The sequence below is a fragment of the Bufo bufo genome, chromosome 4, assembly GCF_905171765.1.
Source record: "Bufo bufo chromosome 4, aBufBuf1.1, whole genome shotgun sequence".
Taxonomy (NCBI): Eukaryota; Metazoa; Chordata; class Amphibia; order Anura; family Bufonidae; genus Bufo; species Bufo bufo.
Genome location: NC_053392.1, coordinates 195,865,147 through 195,886,860, shown reverse-complemented (window position 1 = coordinate 195,886,860; position 21,714 = coordinate 195,865,147). Strand labels below are relative to the sequence as shown.

Here is a 21,714-nt window from a genome sequence, read left to right as displayed (position 1 = left end):
TCGTGTCCAGAAAGAAGCCTCTCCTCAGTAAAAGACATGTGAAAGTTTGCAAAAAAGATCAACTAAAGAACTCTCAGACTGTGAGAAACAAGATTCTCTGGTCTGATGAAACCAAGATTGAACTATTTGAGCTCAATTCTAAGCATCATTTCTGGAAGAAACCAAGCACTGCCCAATATCATCCCTACAATTAAAGGAATTCTGTCATCAGAAATGAGCCCTATAAGCTAAACATATGGCGATGTCCCTTGTAAAACACAGAATCCTAAAGTGAGTTTATCAAATGCCCCTGTGGCTCTATATTCATAAAAAAGCGGTTTATATCACCTGTCAATCACTTCAAAATGTGTCCAAGGGGACGTCTCATGGTGAAAGGTGCCCAGCTGCAGCCATGTCGTTTAGGTGCCCGGCTGCAGCCTTCTGAGCTGAATTCTCCGCCCTCCCTTTCATGCGATCCGCCTACCTCACGTCATCACTGCCTCTCTAACCACCGCTCGCTTCATCCAGATCCCGCGAGCTTTGAACCAGGCTGTAGGAGGTTGGATGGCTGGGATGGGCTGTAATAGGGCAGTCAGTGGAGGTTCGAGCGGAGTGCGCCGGCCGGCGCATGCGCACTTCGCTATACGAGGCCGCTGCCAGTAGTCTGCACGGGCGCATCAGGATATACCTAGTGCGCACGCGCGGGATCTGGATGAAGCGAGCGGTGGTTAGAGAGGCAGTGATGACGTGAGGTAGGTGGATCGCATGAAAGGGAGGGCGGAGATTTCAGCTCAGAAGGCGGCGCTGGGCACCTAAACGACATGGCTGCAGCCGGGCACCTTTCACCATGAGACGTCCCCTTGGACACATTTTGAAGTGATTGACAGGTGATATAAACCGCTTTTTTATGAATATAGAGCCACAGGGGCATTTGATAAACTCACTTTAGGATTCTGTGTTTTACAAGGGACATCACCATATGTTTAGCTTATAGGGCTCATTTCTGATGACAGAATCCCTTTAAGCAGCATCATGCTGCGATGTTGTTTTTAGCGGCTGGAACAGGGAGACTGGTCAGAGACAGCTGAATGGAGCAAAGTACAGAGAAATGCCTAATGAAATTCAGGATTACTTATCAGTAATAGTTTTTCCATGAGCCCATGACAGCACCCTTGAGAGACTGCCTCCATCCAGTACAGGAACTTTCATGGAGAGTTCTTAAGGAGGGGCTCTGCCCCTGTAGCACCAGTTAAGTGCAAGAACTTTTTTGGGGGACTTTGCACCCCTTTTATTTATAAACTTTTTTTTTTTACATTTATTATAAAGAAGTATTTCATGCATATGAAACTGAAACATAGGGTGGGAATAAATCCCGGGTGCTGTCATGGGCTCATGGAAAAACGATTGCCGGTAAGTAATCCTGAATTTCCCCTACGCCCATGACAGCACCTTTGAGAGACTACTAGAATAGAACTAGCTTGGGGAAGGGGAAAGGGGGGTAACTACCGCTTGTAACACTTTCCTCCCAAAGAATAGACGATCATTAGAGTCAAAATCTAACTTGTAATGATAAAAAAAAGTACATGGAGACTTCCATGTAGCTTCCCTACAAATTTGAGAAGAGACTGCATTTTTTTGTTTTGCTTGGTTGCAAAAAGGTCTACCTGAGGACGACCCCAAAGCTGAACTATCTGATTGAAGACCTCCTGATTCAAACCGCCACCTTGTTTTCTGTTCCTTTTAGATGCACGGCCTTGATAAAAGGAATATAAGGAATGATTAGTGAGAAAATTTCTGTGGTTAAGGACATAAGACGTTCTGATCTGGTCTCTCCTTGTCTGTTTAGGTAGGATACCACTGTAGCGTTGTCTGGGAATATTTTTACTCCTATTCCCTGAATTTTGGGCAGGAAAGCAGGCTAGCAGAACCGCCCTTAATTCCCTCACATTTTGGGAATCCCGGCTTTCTGTTGGACTCCATACCCCCTGCAGAACCCCCCACTGACAAAATGCCCCCCACCCGGTCGGACTGGCATCTGTGGTTATGGTTACTTGTTCCTGAAGAACCCATGGGAAGCCCTGAGTCAGATTTGAATGCTCTAGCCACCAGGTTAAGGACTGTATCCCCTGAGGGGTGAGAGGAAGAGGGGCATCCAACAGGGACAATGACCCCTGCCATTCTATTAGGATCTGCCACTGAAGTGTCCTGGTGGGAAAAAGGGACCAACCTACAGCTGGTATTGTGGAGGTCATTCTGCCTAGTACCGCCATCCCTTGCCTGATAGTTCGATCCTTTGAGGCTATCAGAACTTGCACATCTTTTCTTAACCGGGTTATCTTGTGCTGAGGAAGAATGCACCGCAGATTCACAGAATCTAGGATCATCCCTAGAAACACATTCTTGGGAGGGGGTCAAGTTTGACTTTTCAGAATTTATTTGCCATCCGAGATTTAATAGAATGTTTACCACTTCTAGAAGACGAGAGGTTAGAAGATCTATAGATTCTGCCACCACTAGAAGATAGTCCCAGTAAGGAATAACGAGAATGTCCTTTTCACTTATGTGGACCATAACCTCTGCCATTAATTTTGTAAGGGTACTTTCACACTTGCGACAGGACGGATCCGACAGGCTGTTCGACCTGTCGAATCCGTCCTTCCGCTATTTCGCCGTGCCGCCGCTCTGTCCCCATTGACTATAATGGGGACGGGGCGGAGCTCCGGCGCAGTACGGCAGTTGGCGGTGAGAGGCCGCCGGACTAAAAAGTCGGACATGCAGGACTTTTAGTCCGGCTGCCTTTTGCCGTGCACTGCCGTGCTGTGCCGGAGCTCCGTCCCCATCCCCATTATAGTCAATGGGGACGGAGCGGCGGTCCGGCGGAAGGACAGATCCGACAGGGTGAACAGCCTGTCGGATCCGTCCTGCCGCAAGTGTGAAAGTAGCCTAAAAAGCCTCGGGGCCTGGGATATTCCAAATGGAAGTGCTCTGTATTGTAAATGATGAACCCGTCCTTCCATAGACACCGCTACGAGGTATTTTTGAAAATCGACATGAACTGGGATGTGATAGTAGGCATCCTTTATGTCTATGGTAGCCATTACACAGTCTTTGAAAATATGTTTTATTGCAGACTGGACGGATTCCATTCTGAACTTTTTGTATTTGAGGTACTGATTTAAGTCTCTCAAGTTTATAATCATTCTGAACGAACAGTCTGGTTTGGGTACGAGAAAAAGGGACGAATAAAACCCCCTCCCTTTCTCTGAGTCTGGAACGGGAATTAATCAATTTTTCTTTAAAAAGAGAAAAAACTTCTTTTAGTGCTAAGTTTTTCACTGAGTTTTGAGCTAAATTTGTAACTTTTAGCCTTTCCGGTGGGGGAGAGAAACTCTAGACGAAAACATCTATTATGATACCATTTATCCAGGGGCTTGCCGAAATATTTTCCCCAAGCCCGAGAAAAAAAAAAGATCTTCCCCCCATGGGACAGTAACCGTCATTGCTGACCAGACTTGGGTCCTAAAGTGGACTGGGTATTAAAGAGGAAACCTTTATCCCTTCTACCTCCGTTTTTTCTCCAATTATTTTGCTTTCTATCTGTTTTGTTGAAGACTCTCCTGTTTCTGCGAAAAAACTGCCGCTTCCTAGAGGGGTTGGAAATGGGAAAACCTTTCTTATTATCAGAGGCCTTCTCTAAAAGGTCATCCAAAACTGACCCGAAAATAAAAACTACCTGGCACGGGATAGAGCAAAGCTTATTCTTTGAACCTGTGTCACCGGACCACCCCTTAAGCCAAATTGATCTCCTAGCCGAGTTGGAGAGCCACGGATCTTGCATTTAATCTTAATGCGTCAGCCAAGGCGCCCGAAATAAAGTCCACTGCAGTGCTTTAAAAATGGTGGGAAACACCCCTAGGAGCTGGTCTCTGGAGGTTTTATTTTGGATATGGGATTCTAATTCCTGTCGCCATAATTTTAAGGACCTGGCAGTAGAGGTAGTGGCTATATTAGGCTTAAAGGCCTAAAGGCCTCCCATACTTTTTTAAGGTACAGCTCTGCCCGTCTATCTATCGGGTCTTTTAAAAAGTGCCAAGGTCTTTAAAAGGCAAAGCAGATCTTTTTGAAATTTTTGCAATAGGAGCACCCAGTTTAGGAGGCCTGACTCGCCCTCATCAAAAGGATATTTTCTCTTAACGTTTTTAGGATTAAAAAACGTAGTCAGGTTTTTTTCCACTATTTTTATGAATTAAAGACTTTATATATTTTCGTTTAACGGAAAAGCTCTAGATTTTGTGCGACCCCCCATGCGGCCCCTTACGGTAGAGGGATGTTTCTCCCTCATTTCTGGAACGCTGGCCACCGGAACCACATGCGTTCCAAATACCGGAAGTTGCGTCACACAACTTCCAGTTCACGCATGGCAAGTGCTCAGAAAAGCTCAACCCCCCCCCCCCCAGCGCCAGGAGGAAGAAAGACTAGGCCCCGCACCTCCCAAAACACCGCCAGGAGGGTCCGGCGTTCTGGCATTACCTTCCAGTAACACTGGGACTGCCCAGGAACGCCAGCTCGACATGGAACAGTCCGAGACCCAGAAGGATGGCCCCAGACTTAGCAGGCAGCTCCTAGTAGAGTCTTACGCCGCACCAGGTAACCCCTTAACCTGAAACACATGAGGGGTTCCTGCAGCCTAATTTTTAGCTCTCCACTATATGTCCTATCCATAGGACAGGAAACAGGAACTGGTGCTACAGGGGCAGAGCCCCTCCTTAAGAGCTCTCCATGAAAGTTCCTGTTTCCTGTCCTGGATGGAGGCTGTCTCTCAAGGGTGCGGTCATGGGCGTAGGGGAAAACCTGATCCCACTGGAACAAAGGATCAAGCTAGTTGAAATCAAACATGCCCGATCTTTCTTACCCTGCCAGCTGTCAGGAAACATGAATGACACTCCCAAAATACATTAGAAGATCTGATCACCTAAATGGGAGGCTCCAGTTTAATGAGTATAGCCAGTTAAACAAGGACCTATCACCGCTCCTTTCATATATTTTTATTTAGGAGATAGTTGTATTCTCAATTTAAAAAAATAAAATAAATTCTCCATACAAAACACTGGAGCATCTTTTATTGAACTCATTGTGCCATTCCTCTGTTACTCCACCTATGAATAAACTGACAACTGGGTGGTGCCAGTCCCCTTATAAAAAAGCTGTGTCCCTACATATTCTGACACTGTTGACTCATTGCTAGCAGTGCCTCAGTATCCAGGGACAAACTTCCAACTGATAACACTCAGGTGTCCATATAGTCATGAACTTCTAGGAAGAATAACTGAGGAACAACACCACAGAATTGTAATAAAAGATGTTCCAGAATTATAGCTAAAATAGCTAGGGCAGCGCTAAAGCACACCCATCACAGCCGGTGATGTCACCGAACACACTGCCGGGCAGAAGCTTCCGCCCGGCAGTGTGCGATTGTAAACAAAAGAGCCCTTGCCCTGCGCGATCTAGCGCAGGGCAAAGGAGAGCATCGGAGCATGAACTGCTCCGATGCTCAAGTCAGGGGGGCTGCCTGGGTGAAAGTATGGGTATGTCCGGGTTCAGCTCTGAACCCGGACAACCTCTTTAATAATAGCCACTGGATACAAAATGGCTTAAATAATCTGATAATGCCCAAAGCCCCAAAGACTCAATAGAGGATAACTTACTATTAGTGTGATTTTCCACCCACGCATTGATGTGATCGGCCACTGTTGAACCTTGACTAAAGTCTACGTTTTCTACCTCTGCCTTGAAATATTTTTTCATTAGCTGGATGAATTTGTCACTGATGTGAAATCCATTCTGTAAATATAGGGAGTTTGCGATGCTGAGCACATAATGTCTTTCTTGGGCTGTCATCATGCTGGAAAGATCTTTTAACAGAGAAAATTCTTCACCTTGGGGAGAAAAAAAAAAAAGAAACATAAATGAATGTGTTTGAGTAGACCCGATACGGCAACATTGGTAAATTAAACCCCAGCGGCAGGCTTTAGAGATAACACGTATTGAATGGCCTCCAAGGAACAGAAAACTATATCATCATACACTTACAGTAAGCAAGGCCGCTTTACCGGGAGAGATAACCGTACTGAGCCAGTCCATCATGCCACCGTTACAGATGTCAAGGCTTTAAGAAGACGATGCGGCAGTTACCCGAATGCAAGACAATTTTGGAAGTCCATGGTCTTCTAGAGCTAGCCATGGGGAGAATTTATCATGTGTGGTCATGTTTTAGGTCAGTGTTGTTGGAGGAATCATTCCGGCAAAAATGCTGCGGTTTGTCTCTGCCGGATCTCCGTGCCGCAGATGTGAAACGAGCCTAAATCCCGGCCAAGCACCGAGCCGTGCCAACTTTAAACTCAAATATTACAAACGGACGTACACAAGTCACTAAATAGCTGCAGAATTGCCATCGCTGATTTGTATGCGGTAAACCCGCAACGTTGTAAAGTACAAGCCAAAAATATTTTAAAAAATATCATCCACGTGCTGTGTACAAAAACACAGTTGAAATCTGCAGCATGTCAACTTATTCTGCACTTCTCCCCAGCGTATTTCACGAACTGAAGAGGGTAAAGTCTGCCAGCTTTTCCACAGGAAAAATGACTTTGGACTTTTCCGCTACTGGGCCGCAACAAATTGTACTTACAGGGAGTCTGTCACCACCAATACACATTTAAACTGTTCCTGGAGCCTTCTAGCTGACATGCACCCTATCCCAGACGTACTTCTGTCTTCCTTTTTACTTCTCTATTGCCTCCGAAAACCTTGTTTATAATGATATGCAAAGAAGCATAAAAGAGCCCACCTATTCATAACGGAGCCCAGCCAGTCCCATCTGAATCGGGACCATGTTCCTCCCTTCTTCGCCTCTTACCTGAAAGTCATCAAGCAACGGCTGGAAATCTCACACAGGCACATCTCATAGATGTCTTCGATCCTGCGCCGTCTGAGCTATGTCAACTGCGCTGCACATGCGCTGAAAGGCTTTGCAGCACACTTGATGAAGACTCCACCCACAGACGGCGCAGGCGCAAACACAATGGAGAGGTTTGCCTGAGATCAAGGTCTGAAAAACTGGCCCACGTTTATGTGGCTTCTCCTCAATTCTGGTGTCATTTGCAACTCAATTTGGAGCGTTTTAACCACGATTTGGCACATCTCATTTTTAGACATATTTATAAAGCAAGAAAGCCAAAAAGAATGATCCACTGCACTGTGTCCACCATGGGGCATGGCTTAGCAGGAAAGGAACGCGGCTTAGGCTACTTTCACACTAGCGTTCGGGGCTCCGCTTGTGAGCTCCGTTTGAAGGCTCTCACAAGCGGCCCCGAACGGATCCGTCCAGTCCTAATGCATTCTGAGTGGATGCGGATCCGCTCAGAATGCATCAGTTTGGCAGCGTTTGTCCTCCGCTCCGCTCAGCAGGCGGACACCTGAACGCAGCTTGCAGCGTTCGGGTGTCCGCCTGGCCGTGCGGAGGCAAACGGATCCGTCCAGACTTACAATGTAAGTCAATGGGGACGGATCCGTTTGAAGTTGACACAGTATGGCTCAATTTTCAAACGGATCCGTCCCCCATTGACTTTCAATGTAAAGTCAAAACGGATCCGTTTGCATTATCATGAACAAAAATAAAAATACATTTTTATTTTTATTTTTTTTCATGGTAATGCAAACGGATCCGTTCTGAACGGATACCATCGTTTGCATTATAGGAGCGGATCCGTCTGTGCAGATACCAGACGGACCCGCTCTGAACGCAAGTGTGAAAGTAGCCTTAAAAGGCGTCATACTCGGACAAAATTTTGCCACAACATTCTGTTGCAAAGAAAGCCAAGTCAGTCATAGAACATTTGCCTTGATTTGAAAGGTAAAAACGCGGTGTGAATAGAGTTCTAGCTATCTTTCTAGCCATTGCATCCTGCAGAACTGACGTGGAGTGAATGGAGGGAAGTTAGTAGTCACTAGTAAATGACAAAACATGGTCTCCATGGCTCATGCAAAATCCATTTGACCGTGAGTCTTAGGCTACTTTCACACCTGCGTTTAGGTGCCGATCCGTCTGGTATCTGCACAGACGGATCCGCACCTATATGCAAACGCTTAGATCCGTTCAGAACAGATCCATTTGCATTACCATTAAAAAAAATATATAAAAAAATGTATTTTTATTTTTGTTCATGATAATGCAAACGGATCCGTTTTGACTTTACATTGAAAGTCAATGGGGGATGGATCCGTTTGAAAATTGAGCCATACTGTGTCAACTTCAAACGGATCCGTCCCCATTGACTTACATTGTAAGTCTGGACGGATCCGTTTGCCTCCGCACGGCCAGGCGGACACCCGAACGCTGCAAGCTGCGTTCAGGTGTCCGCCTGCTGAGCGGAACGGAGGCCAAACGGAGCCAAACTGATGCATTCTGAGCGGATCCGCATCCACTCAGAATGCATTAGGGCTGGACGGATCAGTTCGGGGCCGCTTGTGAGAGCCTTCAAACGGAACTCACAAGCGGAGCCCCGAACGCTAGTGTGAAAGTAGCCTTAGCTGGTCTATGTCCAATCAAATCTCATGTGTGACTGGACTTACTTTTTTTAAAATCTTGAACAAGGGTGAAGAAAGACTATGCAAAATGTCTGACATGTCATTACACATATGCAGTCAGGTACAGTGAAATAATGCGCCATTGTGTACATACCGTTCTTCAGTTTGTCGTATCCCAGGGCATGTCGAATCTCTTTAAGACTGGCTCCACGAGCACCTAATTCCACCATTCCTACTGCAATAGCAATGCTCAGAGGAGAGAATAAGATGTTCTCATCTTCATTTGTGGCTCTAAGTTCATGGTAGACTTTTACTGAGAACTCAGTGATGGTGTCATCATGGACGCTCAAGCCCAGCACTGCTGCCTGCACAGCAAGCAGTGATAGAAAGCCGAAGAGAAGCATGCTGGAAGAAAACCTACGAAGAACATAGATGAGGGTTTAGCGTGTATGAAAGAAGCACACAATCACTCAAGTATAACAAAGCATCCACTAGCAACATTTCTGAGAAAATATAACGGAAACAGACTTGTAACCCAAGAGCCAGGTATCTAATGCACTTCGGAACCTGCTCCCAAAGTGTTATGTTTTTGGGTTAGCTTCTACTGCAGTCTATGGAAGTTTTTTGATGGCTCCTGCAATGGTCTAACTGGCTCCTAAATTTCATTGACGATTATTTATGTCTGTCATCCCCACCTGTCTACATAGAAACCGTATGCTGGGTGGAGGGGGTCACACAGGATTAGAAAAAACAGCTTCAATTAGGCTAGTTTGACACCAGCGGCAGGGGACTTCGGCAGGCTGTTCCAGCGGGTGAACAGCCTGTCGGATCAGTCCTGCCATGAGTTCACGTGTGCCCCTGGACTGCTGCTCCGTCCCCATTGACTATAATTGGGGCGGGGCGGAATTCCGGCGGCAGCACGGCAGCGCACACTGAGAGGCGGCCGAACTAAAAGTACTGCATGCAGAAGCCCGCAGCTCCCGCACAGCACGTCTCTCCTATGCTGATAGAAGATGGATGGCCCTTAGCAATGCTCATTTGAGAGAGCCCTGCTAAGGGCCATTTCAGCCAAAGTTTTCTATCACAAATAAACTTTTTCCCTAAATAGAGTATAGTACAAAAATGTTCCCTGTCACTGTCCCTACACATTAGCAAAATAAATAAATAAATGAAACCGCAGTTACTCTTTAATGGTACTGTATTACTTTTCACTCTATGTGGAGAAATTGTGAATTGCAACGTGTGCAGGTAGCCTTTGGCCTCATGCACACGACCGTTGTGTGCATCCGTGGCCGTTGTGCCGTTTTCCGTTTTTTCTCGCGGACCCATTGACTTTCAATGGGTCCGTGGAAAAAAATCAGAAAATGCACCGTTTTGCAGCCGCATCCGTGATCCGTGTTTCCTGTTCGTCAAAAAAATATGACCTGTCCTATTTTTTTGACGGACAACGGTTCACAGACCCATTCAAGTCAATAGGTCCGTGAAAGAACACGGATGCACACAAGATTGGCATCCGCGTCCGTGATCCGTGGCCATAGGTTACTTTCATACAGATGGATCCGAAGATCCGTCTGCATAAAAACTTTTTCAGAGATGAGTTTTCACTTCGTGAAAACTCATATCTGACAGTATATTCTAAGGCTACTTTCACACTAGCGTTCGGAGCGGATCCGTCTGATGTTTCATCAGACGGATCCGCTCCGATAATGCAGACGTTTGCATCCGTTCAGAACGGATCCGTCTGCATTATAACTTAGAAAATTTCTAAGTCAGAAAGTAGCCTGAGCGGATCCGTTCAGACTTTACATTGAAAGTCAATGGGGATTGGATCCGCTTGTAATATTGCTAAGTAACCATGGCAACCAGGCCTGCAGTAGCGTCCTGGTTGCCATGGTTACCGATCGGAGCCCCAGCGATTAAACTGGGACTCCGATCGGAACTCTCCGCTGCCACCAATGATCGGAAGGGGGGGGTGGGGAGAGGGGAGGCCGCACACTGGCCACCAATGATATTACAATAGAGGGAGGGGGGGCCGCACACTGGCCACCAATGATAATACAATAAAGGGTGGGGGGGCCTGGGGAGGCCGCACACTGGCCACCAATGATAATACAATAAAGGGAGGGGGGGGCCGGGGGAGGCCGCACACTGGCCACCAATGATATTACAATAGAGGGAGGGAGGGGGGGCCGGGGGAGGCCGCACACTGGCCACCAATGATATTCAAACTGGGGTGGGAGGGGGGTCTGCCCCCTGCTGCCTGGCAGCCCCTGATCTCTTACAGGGGGCTAAGATATGCACAATTAACCCCTCAGGTGCAGCACCTGAGGGGTTAACTGTGCGGATCACAGCCCCCTGTAAGAGATCGGGTGCTGCCAGGCAGCAGGGGGCAGTCATTTACACAGTTCATAGTATATTCTAACTAGAAGCGTCCCCATCACTATGGGAACGCCTCTGTGTTAGAATATACTGTCGGATATGAGTTTCACGATCTAACTCATATCCGACAGTATATTCTAACAGAGGCGTTCCCATGGTGATGGGGACGCTTAAAGTTAAAATATACCATCGGATTGGAGAAAACTCTGATCCGATGGTATAATAGGGACTCCTGACTTTACATTGAAAGTCAATGGGGGACGGATCCGTTTGAAATTGCACCATATTGCGTCAACGTCAAACGGATCCATCCCCATTGACTTGCATTGTAATTCAGGACGGATCCGTTTGGCTCCCACGACCAGGCGGACACCAAAACGACTTTTTTTTCATGTCCGTGGATCCTCCAAAAATCAAGGAAGACCCACGGACGAAAAAACGGTCACGGATAACGGACCAACGGAACCCCGTTTTGCGGACCGTGAAAAAGTACGGTCGTGTGCATAAGGCCTAAGGCTGCTTTCACTTGAGGTTTTTTATTGGCGCTTTTTTGCAGTTGTGGTTTATTTTTTATTTTATTTTTTGCACCAACATTTGTTGTGGCAAAAATACTAGCTCCAGACGTTAGCTGAAGCTCTATGGGAAATATGAAACGCAGGGCACGCAAGCGTTTTTTTTTGCTTCTGGAATTTGCATTCATTATTTGTTCATTATTTTTTATCTGCAATCTACTGTCACTGTAATTCCTTTATTTTGGAGTTTTTGTATTCTTTGAGCTGCTCTAACACTGTGAATTACCCCATGGTGGGACTATAAAAGGATTATCTTATTTTATTAGGTGTCCATCGTGCTTCTTTTAAAAATGCAGCATGCTGTAAGCTCTTGCTATTTTTTTTGTTTGTTTTTTTGGCATTTTCGCCTCACCTTCTAGATAGGGAAAACAGCATGAAGAAAATATTAGTAGTAAAGATACAGTGGAGGGTCATTTATCAAGACAATAAAGAAGGTCAAACAGAATGGGCGGTTAAGGCCCTTCCTGAACTAGGGTTGGACGATATCAAAAATATTCAGACGATAACGATATTAAAAAATGTATCACGATAATGATATATATCGCGATAAATACCCGTTTTAAAGAAAAAAAACACAAGGAGACGTTATACTGTATGGGGGGCGACAAGGAGACATTATACTGTATGGGGGCAGCCACAAGGAGACGTTACACTGTATGGGGGCAGCCACAAGGAGACGTTATACTGTATGGGGGGCCACAAGGAGACGTTATACTGTATGGGGGGCCACAAGGAGACATTATACTGTATGGGGGGCCACAAGGAGACGTTACACTGTATGGGGGCAGCCACAAGGAGACGTTACACTGTATGGGGGCAGCCACAAGGAGACGTTACACTGTATGGGGGCAGCCACAAGGAGACGTTACACTGTATGGGGGGCCACAAGGAGACGTTACACTGTATGGGGGCAGCCACAAGGAGACGTTACACTGTATGGGGGGCCACAAGGAGACGTTACACTGTATGGGGGGCCACAAGGAGACGTTACACTGTATGGGGGGCCACAAGGAGACGTTACACTGTATGGGGGGCCACAAGGAGACGTTACACTGTATGGGGGGCCACAAGGAGACGTTATACTGTATGGGGGCCACAAGGAGCGCAGCCGCAAGGAGACATTACATACAGTATAGGGGCAGCTGCGCCTGCAGCAGCCACAAAAGGGGACATTACTTGTTGGAGTATGGGGCTGGGGGCAGCAGCTGCCCCCCCCATGTCTTATGGCCACTTGTGTGACTGTGACTTGTCACCTGCCTGCCAGGCTGCCACCACCATAATTCCTTCTTGTTGGTCATGCTCATCATGTCATGGGGGAGCCGGGAGGTACTGGAGGGAGTCGAGGGACTCATGATGGCTCACGGCGGAGCATGCAGCCACTGGCAGGCATGAAGGACTGAGTGGGCTGTGGGCCAAGACATATAACTGGGGTAATAGGCAGAGTGGACTGGAGTGACATTACAAACCTTTTACCACTCGCTGCTGTAGTCTGTATGTACTGCGCTGCTCTAGTCTCAGCCTGGGGGCGTCACCTGATTCCGACGTTAGACGTCGGTCGGTGGGCGGAGACAGTCACAGCACATTCAGAGCAACAGGAGGAGCCGCTGGTAGTTATAGATAATGATGGGGGAGGGCAGCGGCGCCGCGGACTCAGTTTTTAAAGCTATGACGTCACAAAATATACCGCGGTATTAGGAAACGGCGATATCGCCATATATGGATATAAACACCATATAGGGCTTGGATAGGACCATCAGGTGGAAGAAGTAACCACACAGTGCATAGCGCAAAGTGGAGCGCTCAGCCAGGTACCTGGAGAAGGAATACCAGGAAGAAGCTGAAAATGTCACCGTGGGCACTGGTAATGGACTAGCAAATGAGAAGTGTCAAGTCAGGGAATAATGGAGGGTAATGGTATGGTGTATACACTGACCCTGATAAGTCCCTACTTGTCCTAGTCCACCCTACAAATGCATCCTTGGAGCGGGGTCCGACTGGAACTCCGGTCCTACGCTGGATGCCCTGTTGAGGCCCTAAACAGCGATGTAAGAACCGTATACCCATAAGGGGATACAAATTAAGGCAAAAAAACTCAATTAAGCTTATGGGAAAAGCTGTCCCAAAAAGCCCAATTAGGCTTGACGCTTGCACCACAGTGGGGGTCATATATCAAGACGGCTATACCACCATGTTTAGTCATAAATTAGGCACATCCCTGGGGTGATCTGTGTGTCTAGAATTAAATCTACACCAATCGGTAGCAGGCTTAAAATTTAAATTACTTACATCAGAAAACCGACGACCCCATTGCTAAATCACCAATTGCACACAAAAAAATTGTGTTTCAAAAGTTGCAGACTTGTGGTGTGTGACTTTTTTATGCCTTTTTTTAAGCCCTTCACAAATGAGCCAAACTCTGTGCCATAAATGCTGGAAAAAAGGCCACAAAAAAACCCTTTGCCTAGTCAGGCGTTTTATTTATTTTTTTCTGATAAAAAATAAAAATAAAAAAAAATGAAAAAACATATGTGTCTAAGGACCCTAAGGCCCCTTTCACACGGGCGAGTATTCCGCGCGGATGCGATACGCGAGTTGAACGCATTGCACCCGCACTGAATCCGGACCCATTCATTTCTATGGGGCTGTGCACATTAGCGGTGATTTTCACGCATCACTTGTGCATTGCGTGAAAATCGCAGCAAGCTCTATATTGTGCGTTTTTCACGCAACGCAGGCCCCATAGAAGTGAATAGGGCTGCGTGAAAATCGCAAGCATCCGCAGTGCGGATGCGGTGCAATTTTCATTCATGGTTGCTAGGTGGCGATCAGGATGGGGACCCAATCTTTATTATTTTCCCTTAAAACATGGTTATAAGGGTCCATTCACACGTCCGTTGTTTCTTTCCTGATCTGTTCCGTTTTTTGCGGAACAGATCTGGACCCATTCATTTTTAATGGGTCCTGAAAAAAATCGGACAGCTCAATGTCTGATTTTTTTTTCAGTACCCTTTGAAAATGAATGGGTCCAGATCTGGTCCAGATCTGTTCCGCAAAAAACGGAACAGATCAGGAAAGAAACAACGGACGTGTGAATGGACCCTAAAGGGAAAATAATAGCATTCTTAATATAGAATGCTAAGTAAATTAGGGATGGAGGTGTTAAAAAAAATAAAAATAAAAAAATAATTAAACTCACCTCATCCACTTGTTTGCGCAGCCCGGCTTCTCTTCTTTCTTCTTCTTTGAGAACCTGGGAGAAAAGGACCTTTGGTGACGTCACTGCGCTCATCACATGGTCCATCACATGATCCATCACCATGGTGATGGACCAAGTAATGAGCGCAGTGATGTCACCAAAGGTCCTTTTCTCCCAGGTTCTCAAAGAAAAAAGAAGACAAGCCGGGCTGCGCGAACAAGTGGATGAGGCGAGTTTAATTATTTATTTATTTTTTAACCCCTCCATCCCTAATTTACTTAGCATTCTGTATTATTTTCCCTTATAACCATGTTATAAGGGAAAATATTAAAATCTACAGAATACCTAACCCAAACCCGAACTTCAGTGAAGAAGTGCAGGTTTGGGTCTGGGTACCAAATTCAGTTTTTTCTCACGCGCGTGCAAAATGCATTGCACTCGCGTGGAAAAAAAATGAAGAACACAACGCAATCACATACAAAACTCACCCCACTCGCAGGCAAAAATCGTACGATTTCCCCACGACGCACCCGCATCCTATCCGGCCCTCACACACGACGCCCATGTGAAATTGGCCTAAGAGTTATAAAAATAAAAAAAAGTACGTTTAGCTTCTTCATGTCTTCCAGACAAAAACAGGGTGCACTTATCACCTTGGCATCATGTCAGTTCACATTCCCTTCGACATTTCAATAAGGGCCAGGTAGAGAATTCCGGCGGCGGGCAGCCGTCATCCATCAGCACGGTGAACTAGGTCTGGCACAGCTGTAATCTTTCCATTTGACTTGCCTTTGAACTGACGCAGCAGATGGGGCCATTTCAGAGTGGTGTGTGTTTTAGCAAACATCTCGTGTGTGCCAGCATTAGTGCCCGGCAGATTAGGACTTCATTATTCTTTATTTGTCTATAGAATTTTGCAATGTTTACTCTCTGAAAAGCTAACCGTCTCTGCCAGAAGTAATCGCTGAGAACAAAGAGGACTGAACCGGCAGGTCTAAATGTATAGGATTATTTACCGAGAGGCCATTCAAAGTGTACATTACACTCAGGAGATGCACACAGAAGATGACAGTTTTCATCTTGAAGAGCGGTTCCTCCAAAATTGCTTTATTTTATCACACTGTTCAAATTTCTATTTTATATCTGAGTCAGAGAAAGCCTTCTGTGGCAAACACTGCAGCCCCCCTAGGGGTTTTAGTCCGGACTTCTTGGTGGAAGATCTGTTATTCTTTAATACATCACAAGCACGGATATTACTAAATAACCAAGTAGAAACGCCATGTCAATAAGGCCTGAACTGATATACTTCTCCTTCCTGCTGGATCCACTTCTGGCTTTGGCTGAAAAACCTGCAGCAAAATCTGCCTCAAAACATCCCCTAAAAAAAACTCATTGCGAATCTGCCCCAAGAGCTTATTCAGACCGATTCAAGCCGTGTGCATTCCACAATTTGCGGACCGCACATGGCCGCAACCATAAAAGAAAATGCATATTCTTGTCCGCGATTGCAGACAAGAATAGGACATGCTCTATCCTTTCCGCAGACAGCACATGTGGCGGTGTCCACATCTTTTGCGGCCCCATTAAAATGAATGGGCCCGCACCTGTTCTGCAAAATTGCGAAACAGGTGCGGACCTGTTCATACAGCCATCTGAATGGGCCCCAAATCTCATACCACAACTACGACTTCTCGGGGTCCTTTTTCATCACTATCCTGTCTGGTTGTAAGACAAATGGCTGCAGTAGGAGCCTCCCCCCTCTGCCCTGTCTGCAGTAGGACATAAAGATTGTTAATCCACATTCCCTGTACAAGACCTACCCCTCAGAAATGGAACAGATCAGCAAGAGATTAAGGGCTCATGCACACAAACTTATTTTTTCTCCGCATCCGATCCGCATTTCTCCGGGTTCGGATGAGGACCCATTCCAGGCCAGGACATTGGGTCAGGAACTCACTTCTCACTGTGCCATACATGAACGATGCAGGTCAGGAAAAGGTTAAACATAATACTTTTGTCTAGCAATGTTACTCCATTTACAATACCCAGTAACACTGTGCTGTTTTCTTACTTATACAGTTCATAAATGTATAGTACTGCTAATTAAAGGGAACCTGTCATCAACTTATGCTGATCTCACTGAGGGCAGCATAAAATAGTAACAGAAATGCTGATGTCAGCGGTGTGTCACTCATGAGCTAATAGTAAGTGGTTACTGAGAACCAGCATCATAATCATTACAGACTGGGCCTTGAAAAGAGTCACATCTACCTGAGAAGAGTCCTGGTTATCCATAATCTCCTGCTCTCTCGCCCATCTGCTGATGACTGGCAGTTCTCTCCTAGAGAGAAAAGGAGAAGACTAGGTAGAAGACGGTCAGTCATCAGCAGGTGGGCAGGAGAGCAGGAAGTCATGAATAACCAGGACTCTTCTCAGGTGGCCGGGACTCTTTTCCAGGTCCAGTCTGCAAGGATTGTGATGTTGGTTCTTGGCAACCACTTACTTTTAACTTATAAATGACAGACCGCTGAAATCTACTCACCGGTCTCTACTTTATTCTGCCGTTAGTATGGGCAGCATAAAGTTGATGATATATCTCAGTGGGAAGCAGTGCTGTAGATTGCGGAGCGCCCTGAGAAGGGGCATGCCTGCTGTCAATCACTGATAGAACCGCCTCCTTGACTTTAAAACCCAGAATGAGCAGGAATATAAATGTATAAATTACAAGTTTTACTGAATCCTTTCCCACAAAGCGATATATAAATCTGCTCAGCTTATCCTGCCCTATAACATGCTGCCTTCAGCTCAGACACCATATTTAACCTGACAGGTTCCCTTTAAGGGACTGAGAGGGTTGTCACACATGGCGGCTGTGCTGTGTTTTGAGTGTGGCAAAAAAAAAACAACATGCAGTTTTTGCATCAACATATCTGAGTTTATGCTGAGATTCCTTCCAGCAAATCTGAATTACATTAACTACAAAATCGAGTTACATTAATGTCCTGTAGGTCTGCCGTGTGTCTTCCCTTTACTGGAAAAAAAACATATAAAACGCAGGACTATTGTTCCAAAAACTGCTGCATTTCCAAAACGCAGTACAGCCGCACTCTATGGCCCCTTTCACACGGGAGAGTTTTCCAGCATGTGTGCTGACCTACTTCTAAAATGTCCGATTCCACCTGCTTACGTTCCCCGGTCACTGGCCTCTGCCTCCTGCATTACTACTAGCACGCGGAGGGCTGAACCTGGCTGCAGGGACGAGCAGGCTTTTTTTTCTTTCTTCTCTACTTTATATAAGCCTGTCCTATACTGCCGTCTGGTCCTATACTGCAAGTCTGGTGCTTCTCCGTCGCCGCCTCTCGTCTTGCTCTGCTCCTCCTCCACCTCTCGTCTTGCTCTGCTCCTCCTCCACCTCTCGTCTTGCTCTGCTCCTCCTCCACCTCTCGTCTTGCTCTGCTCCTCCTCCACCTCTCGTCTTGCTCTGCTCCTCCTCCACCTCTCGTCTTGCTCTGCTCCTCCTCCACCTCTCGTCTTGCTCTGCTCCTCCTCCACCTCTCGTCTTGCTCTGCTCCTCCTCCTCCACCTCTCGTCTTGCTCTGCTCCTCCTCCTCCACCTCTCGTCTTGCTCTGCTCCTCCTCCTCCACCTCTCGTCTTGCTCTGCTCCTCCTCCTCCACCTCTCGTCTTGCTCTGCTCCTCCTCCTCCACCTCTCGTCTTGCTCTGCTCCTCTGCCTCTGGTCAGTGCAGTAGTTTGAGTGACATATGACTAGAACTCGGTGGGACATAACCAATAGACTTTTCTCTGACCCATGGGGCAGCTAACATATAAAGCAGTAAGTGATATTGCTGCCATCTGCTGCAACTTTACCAAGACTTTGTACAAACATTAACATGTGTCTTCACTCCAGTGTCCACCTGTGATGTGATACGCATATAAATAGAGACGTCACTGTGTACATACATGACGTGTATATATGTATATATCGTGTGTACTGGGCTCCGGTAGACTGATGGTTTACATTGATGGCGTTTTCAGCTGTGTCGCCCGACAGCCCACTACTGACTGCTAACATAACCCCTGGCTATTTCACTACTCCTTCAGGTAATGACTGCAGTCACTGTCCATTGGGGTGATTTATAGGGGTAGGAGAACTTCATATTTGATACCGGGACAGAGCATCGATATTTAGATACCCGCAACAACCCTACTCAGAATAGGTCAATATCAGATCATTGGAGGTGTCCGACACCCGCCATTCCCGCTGATCAGAATTGCTCGTATACGTACGCTGCCTTCTTTTTACTGTATCTGCTCGCCTCTAACATCGTACCGGTATGCAGTGCAATTACAACAGAAAACCACACAAACATCTGCACCAAAAAAAACTATAAATAGTGCAGTTTTATGTATGGTTTAGGTGCTGATCTTATGCAGATGTTCTGCATACAAATCTGCACCTATCCCTAAGGCTTCGTTCACATTTGCGTCTCTGCTGTACAATTTATTTCAATGGGACAGCTCTGCAGTATTCACTTGAATAGGAACGAGCATAGAAGTGGATGGGACGGCTGAGATGCAATTACACTGCTCAACGCTGCGGTTGCGACAGCGAGCAGGTAAACAGTGAGGAGAACACTGCTGTCGTACGAGCGCTGCAGTCTCTTCAAACAGCTGATCGGCGGGGGTGCTGGGAGTCTGATATTGACCTACCCTGAGGATAGGTCATCAATATAAAAAAAGCAGACAGGCGACGTCATCGGCGCAGGCGCACTGAGGGAGTGCTGAGGAGGCTAGCCTCCTTCTCTCAGAGCGCCTGCGCCGAATCAAGACAGGCGCACGATTTTTGAAATGCTGACAGGGCCAGCCGGAGGAGGAGATCGCGGCTGGCCCTGTCAATCAACAGGAGGAGGGGGCGGTTTTTTGCGGCTGCTACCAGCAAGTAGACACCCTACTTGCTGGTAGACAGGTAATTAGCATATTATAAAAGTACGTTTTTTGCCTTATCTACAGAACGAAAAGGATTAATAACAATGTATAGATATATCGCAGTATAGGGATTATAAGTACCCCAAAAAAAATATATATGAGTTTAGTGGGGTGACAGAAGCCCTTTAAGCTAACATTTTTTCAGATGGGCTTAATTTTAGCGGGAATACAATACTGTCCTATACATGTCTAATCAGGCTAGGTATGAACTAACCAGATGTCTGAGGCAGGGCGTTTGTCTAGTTAGCTCTTGTAGTATGCCTATTATTAATTGTTGGTGACATCCAGTAGACAGCATTTGCAAGGCCTGTATTACACTGCCCGATGTTTCTACTGTGAGTGCTGATGGATGATAACACTCATCGGGCTCGTTTGCAGCGGCCGATGCAAACTGAGTGGGCTTCATTTATCAAAACTGTCTAACAGGAAAACTGTCTTAGTTGCCCATAGCAACCAATCAGAGCTTTAATTTCTTAAAGTGTAACTCCCATTCTATTTTTATTTGTGTATTGTGTAGGGGCAGTGATAACCATTTTTGTAATGTACTTTAATTACTGAAATCATACATTTCCATTAGAAAAATAGCTCTAAAGTGGCCCATTTTGAGCCTTAGCAACGCTCCTCTGTCCTCTGTTTACATAACAATGGAGACTTGCTCAGCACTGACTGTTATGTAAACAGAAGACAGAGGAGCATTGCTAAGGCTTAAAATGGGCCACTTTCAAGCTATTTTTCTAATAGAAATGTATGATATCAGTAATTAAAGTATATTACAAAAATGGTTAGCATCACTGCCCCTACACATTACACAAATAAAAATAGAACGGCAGTGAAAAAATAATATGATGAGTGTTGATTGGTTGCCATGAGCAACGAAGACAGTTTTCCTGTTAGTTCAGCAATGTTGATTATCGGCAGCAAGTCCCTGGAGGATCTGCTGCTGATCCAATGTATGGCCCAATCTGTGGCTCTTCTGTGTTTTTGGCTTACAGCCACTGACCTATGAGCAACTGGAAAATCAACACGTGAATGAAAAAAACTGGAACTTGGTATAGGTGCAAATGCATTTTTAATGCCGTCAGTAAATATGGAGGAAATTGGGAGCAACAAGAACAGAAGAAGTGTGACAACGGGGAAGCTGCCGCTCGTCCGAGCATCCCCGGCGCAGCATTACTCTGCCACTTCAGAGCAGCATTATCCTTATTAGATATGACAGGACCGCGCTACAAACAGGGAAAGCATCAGTAAATGCTAAATTCCTCCGTCGCTGCAACATTAATTCCTGGTCACACGCCAGGTTATCTGCATTCTTCTGCCATCGTTTATTATTCTAGCGCCTCCAGCAGTGAAAAAGTGACAGGGACATAACTGCGAGGGCAGGGTCGTCCTAGAGGATTTGGATATAATCAGAACGCGGGTTTCATCAGTTCTTTCTATTGGATTGTCGTTCTGTAAGTTCAGGGAATTTAGAAGAAGCGCAGAGTAACCATAAAATACATTGGAGCACGGGGCCACACATGCAGATGCAGCTCTCACTTCTTGGGGCAGGTTCACACAGATTTTTGGAGGAGGTTTTGAGGCAGAAGTGTATTGGAAAGGAATCAAATCTAAAGGACGGACTGATTCCTGCTGGATCCACTTCTGGCTTTGGCTGAAAACCTCAGTGTGAACCTGCCCCAAGGCCACACAGAGGTTTTTAGGCAGATTTTTCCTGCAGTTTATTTTTTTTTTTTCAGCCAAAGCCAGAAGTGGATCCAGCCGTCCTTTATATTTCTGATTCTGATCCACTTCTGCCCTTGTCTGAAAAAAATGCAGGAAAATCCACCTCAAAAACCCCTCCAAAAACTCAGTGTGAACAGTCACGTGACACGCGCATCATTTTAGCATACAATGTTATTGTTTCCACTCCGTCTTTTTCCAATTTTGTGATATTCTGAGCAATGGCAACAAATGAAAGAAAAATGGTGGGTAATGTTTTCTAATTACTTTGTATTCAAACACATGTAAATCAGCCT

At 46.0% G+C, this 21,714-nt stretch overlaps 1 protein-coding gene across 2 annotated transcripts in view; it reads right to left on the bottom strand.

Moving 5' to 3' along the window:
* Positions 1-21,714, bottom strand: part of SERPINI1 (serpin family I member 1) — a 61,493-nt gene that overhangs the window by 37,341 nt on the left and 2,438 nt on the right. For both annotated transcript variants that reach the window (XM_040428184.1, XM_040428185.1), the window contains exons 2-3: positions 8,720-8,982; positions 5,685-5,915 (exon numbers count right to left, since the gene is read on the bottom strand). In XM_040428184.1, coding sequence (XP_040284118.1) covers positions 5,685-5,915; positions 8,720-8,969 — 481 coding nt within the window. In that variant the 5' untranslated portion in view covers positions 8,970-8,982. The remainder of the gene's footprint in view (positions 1-5,684; positions 5,916-8,719; positions 8,983-21,714) is intronic.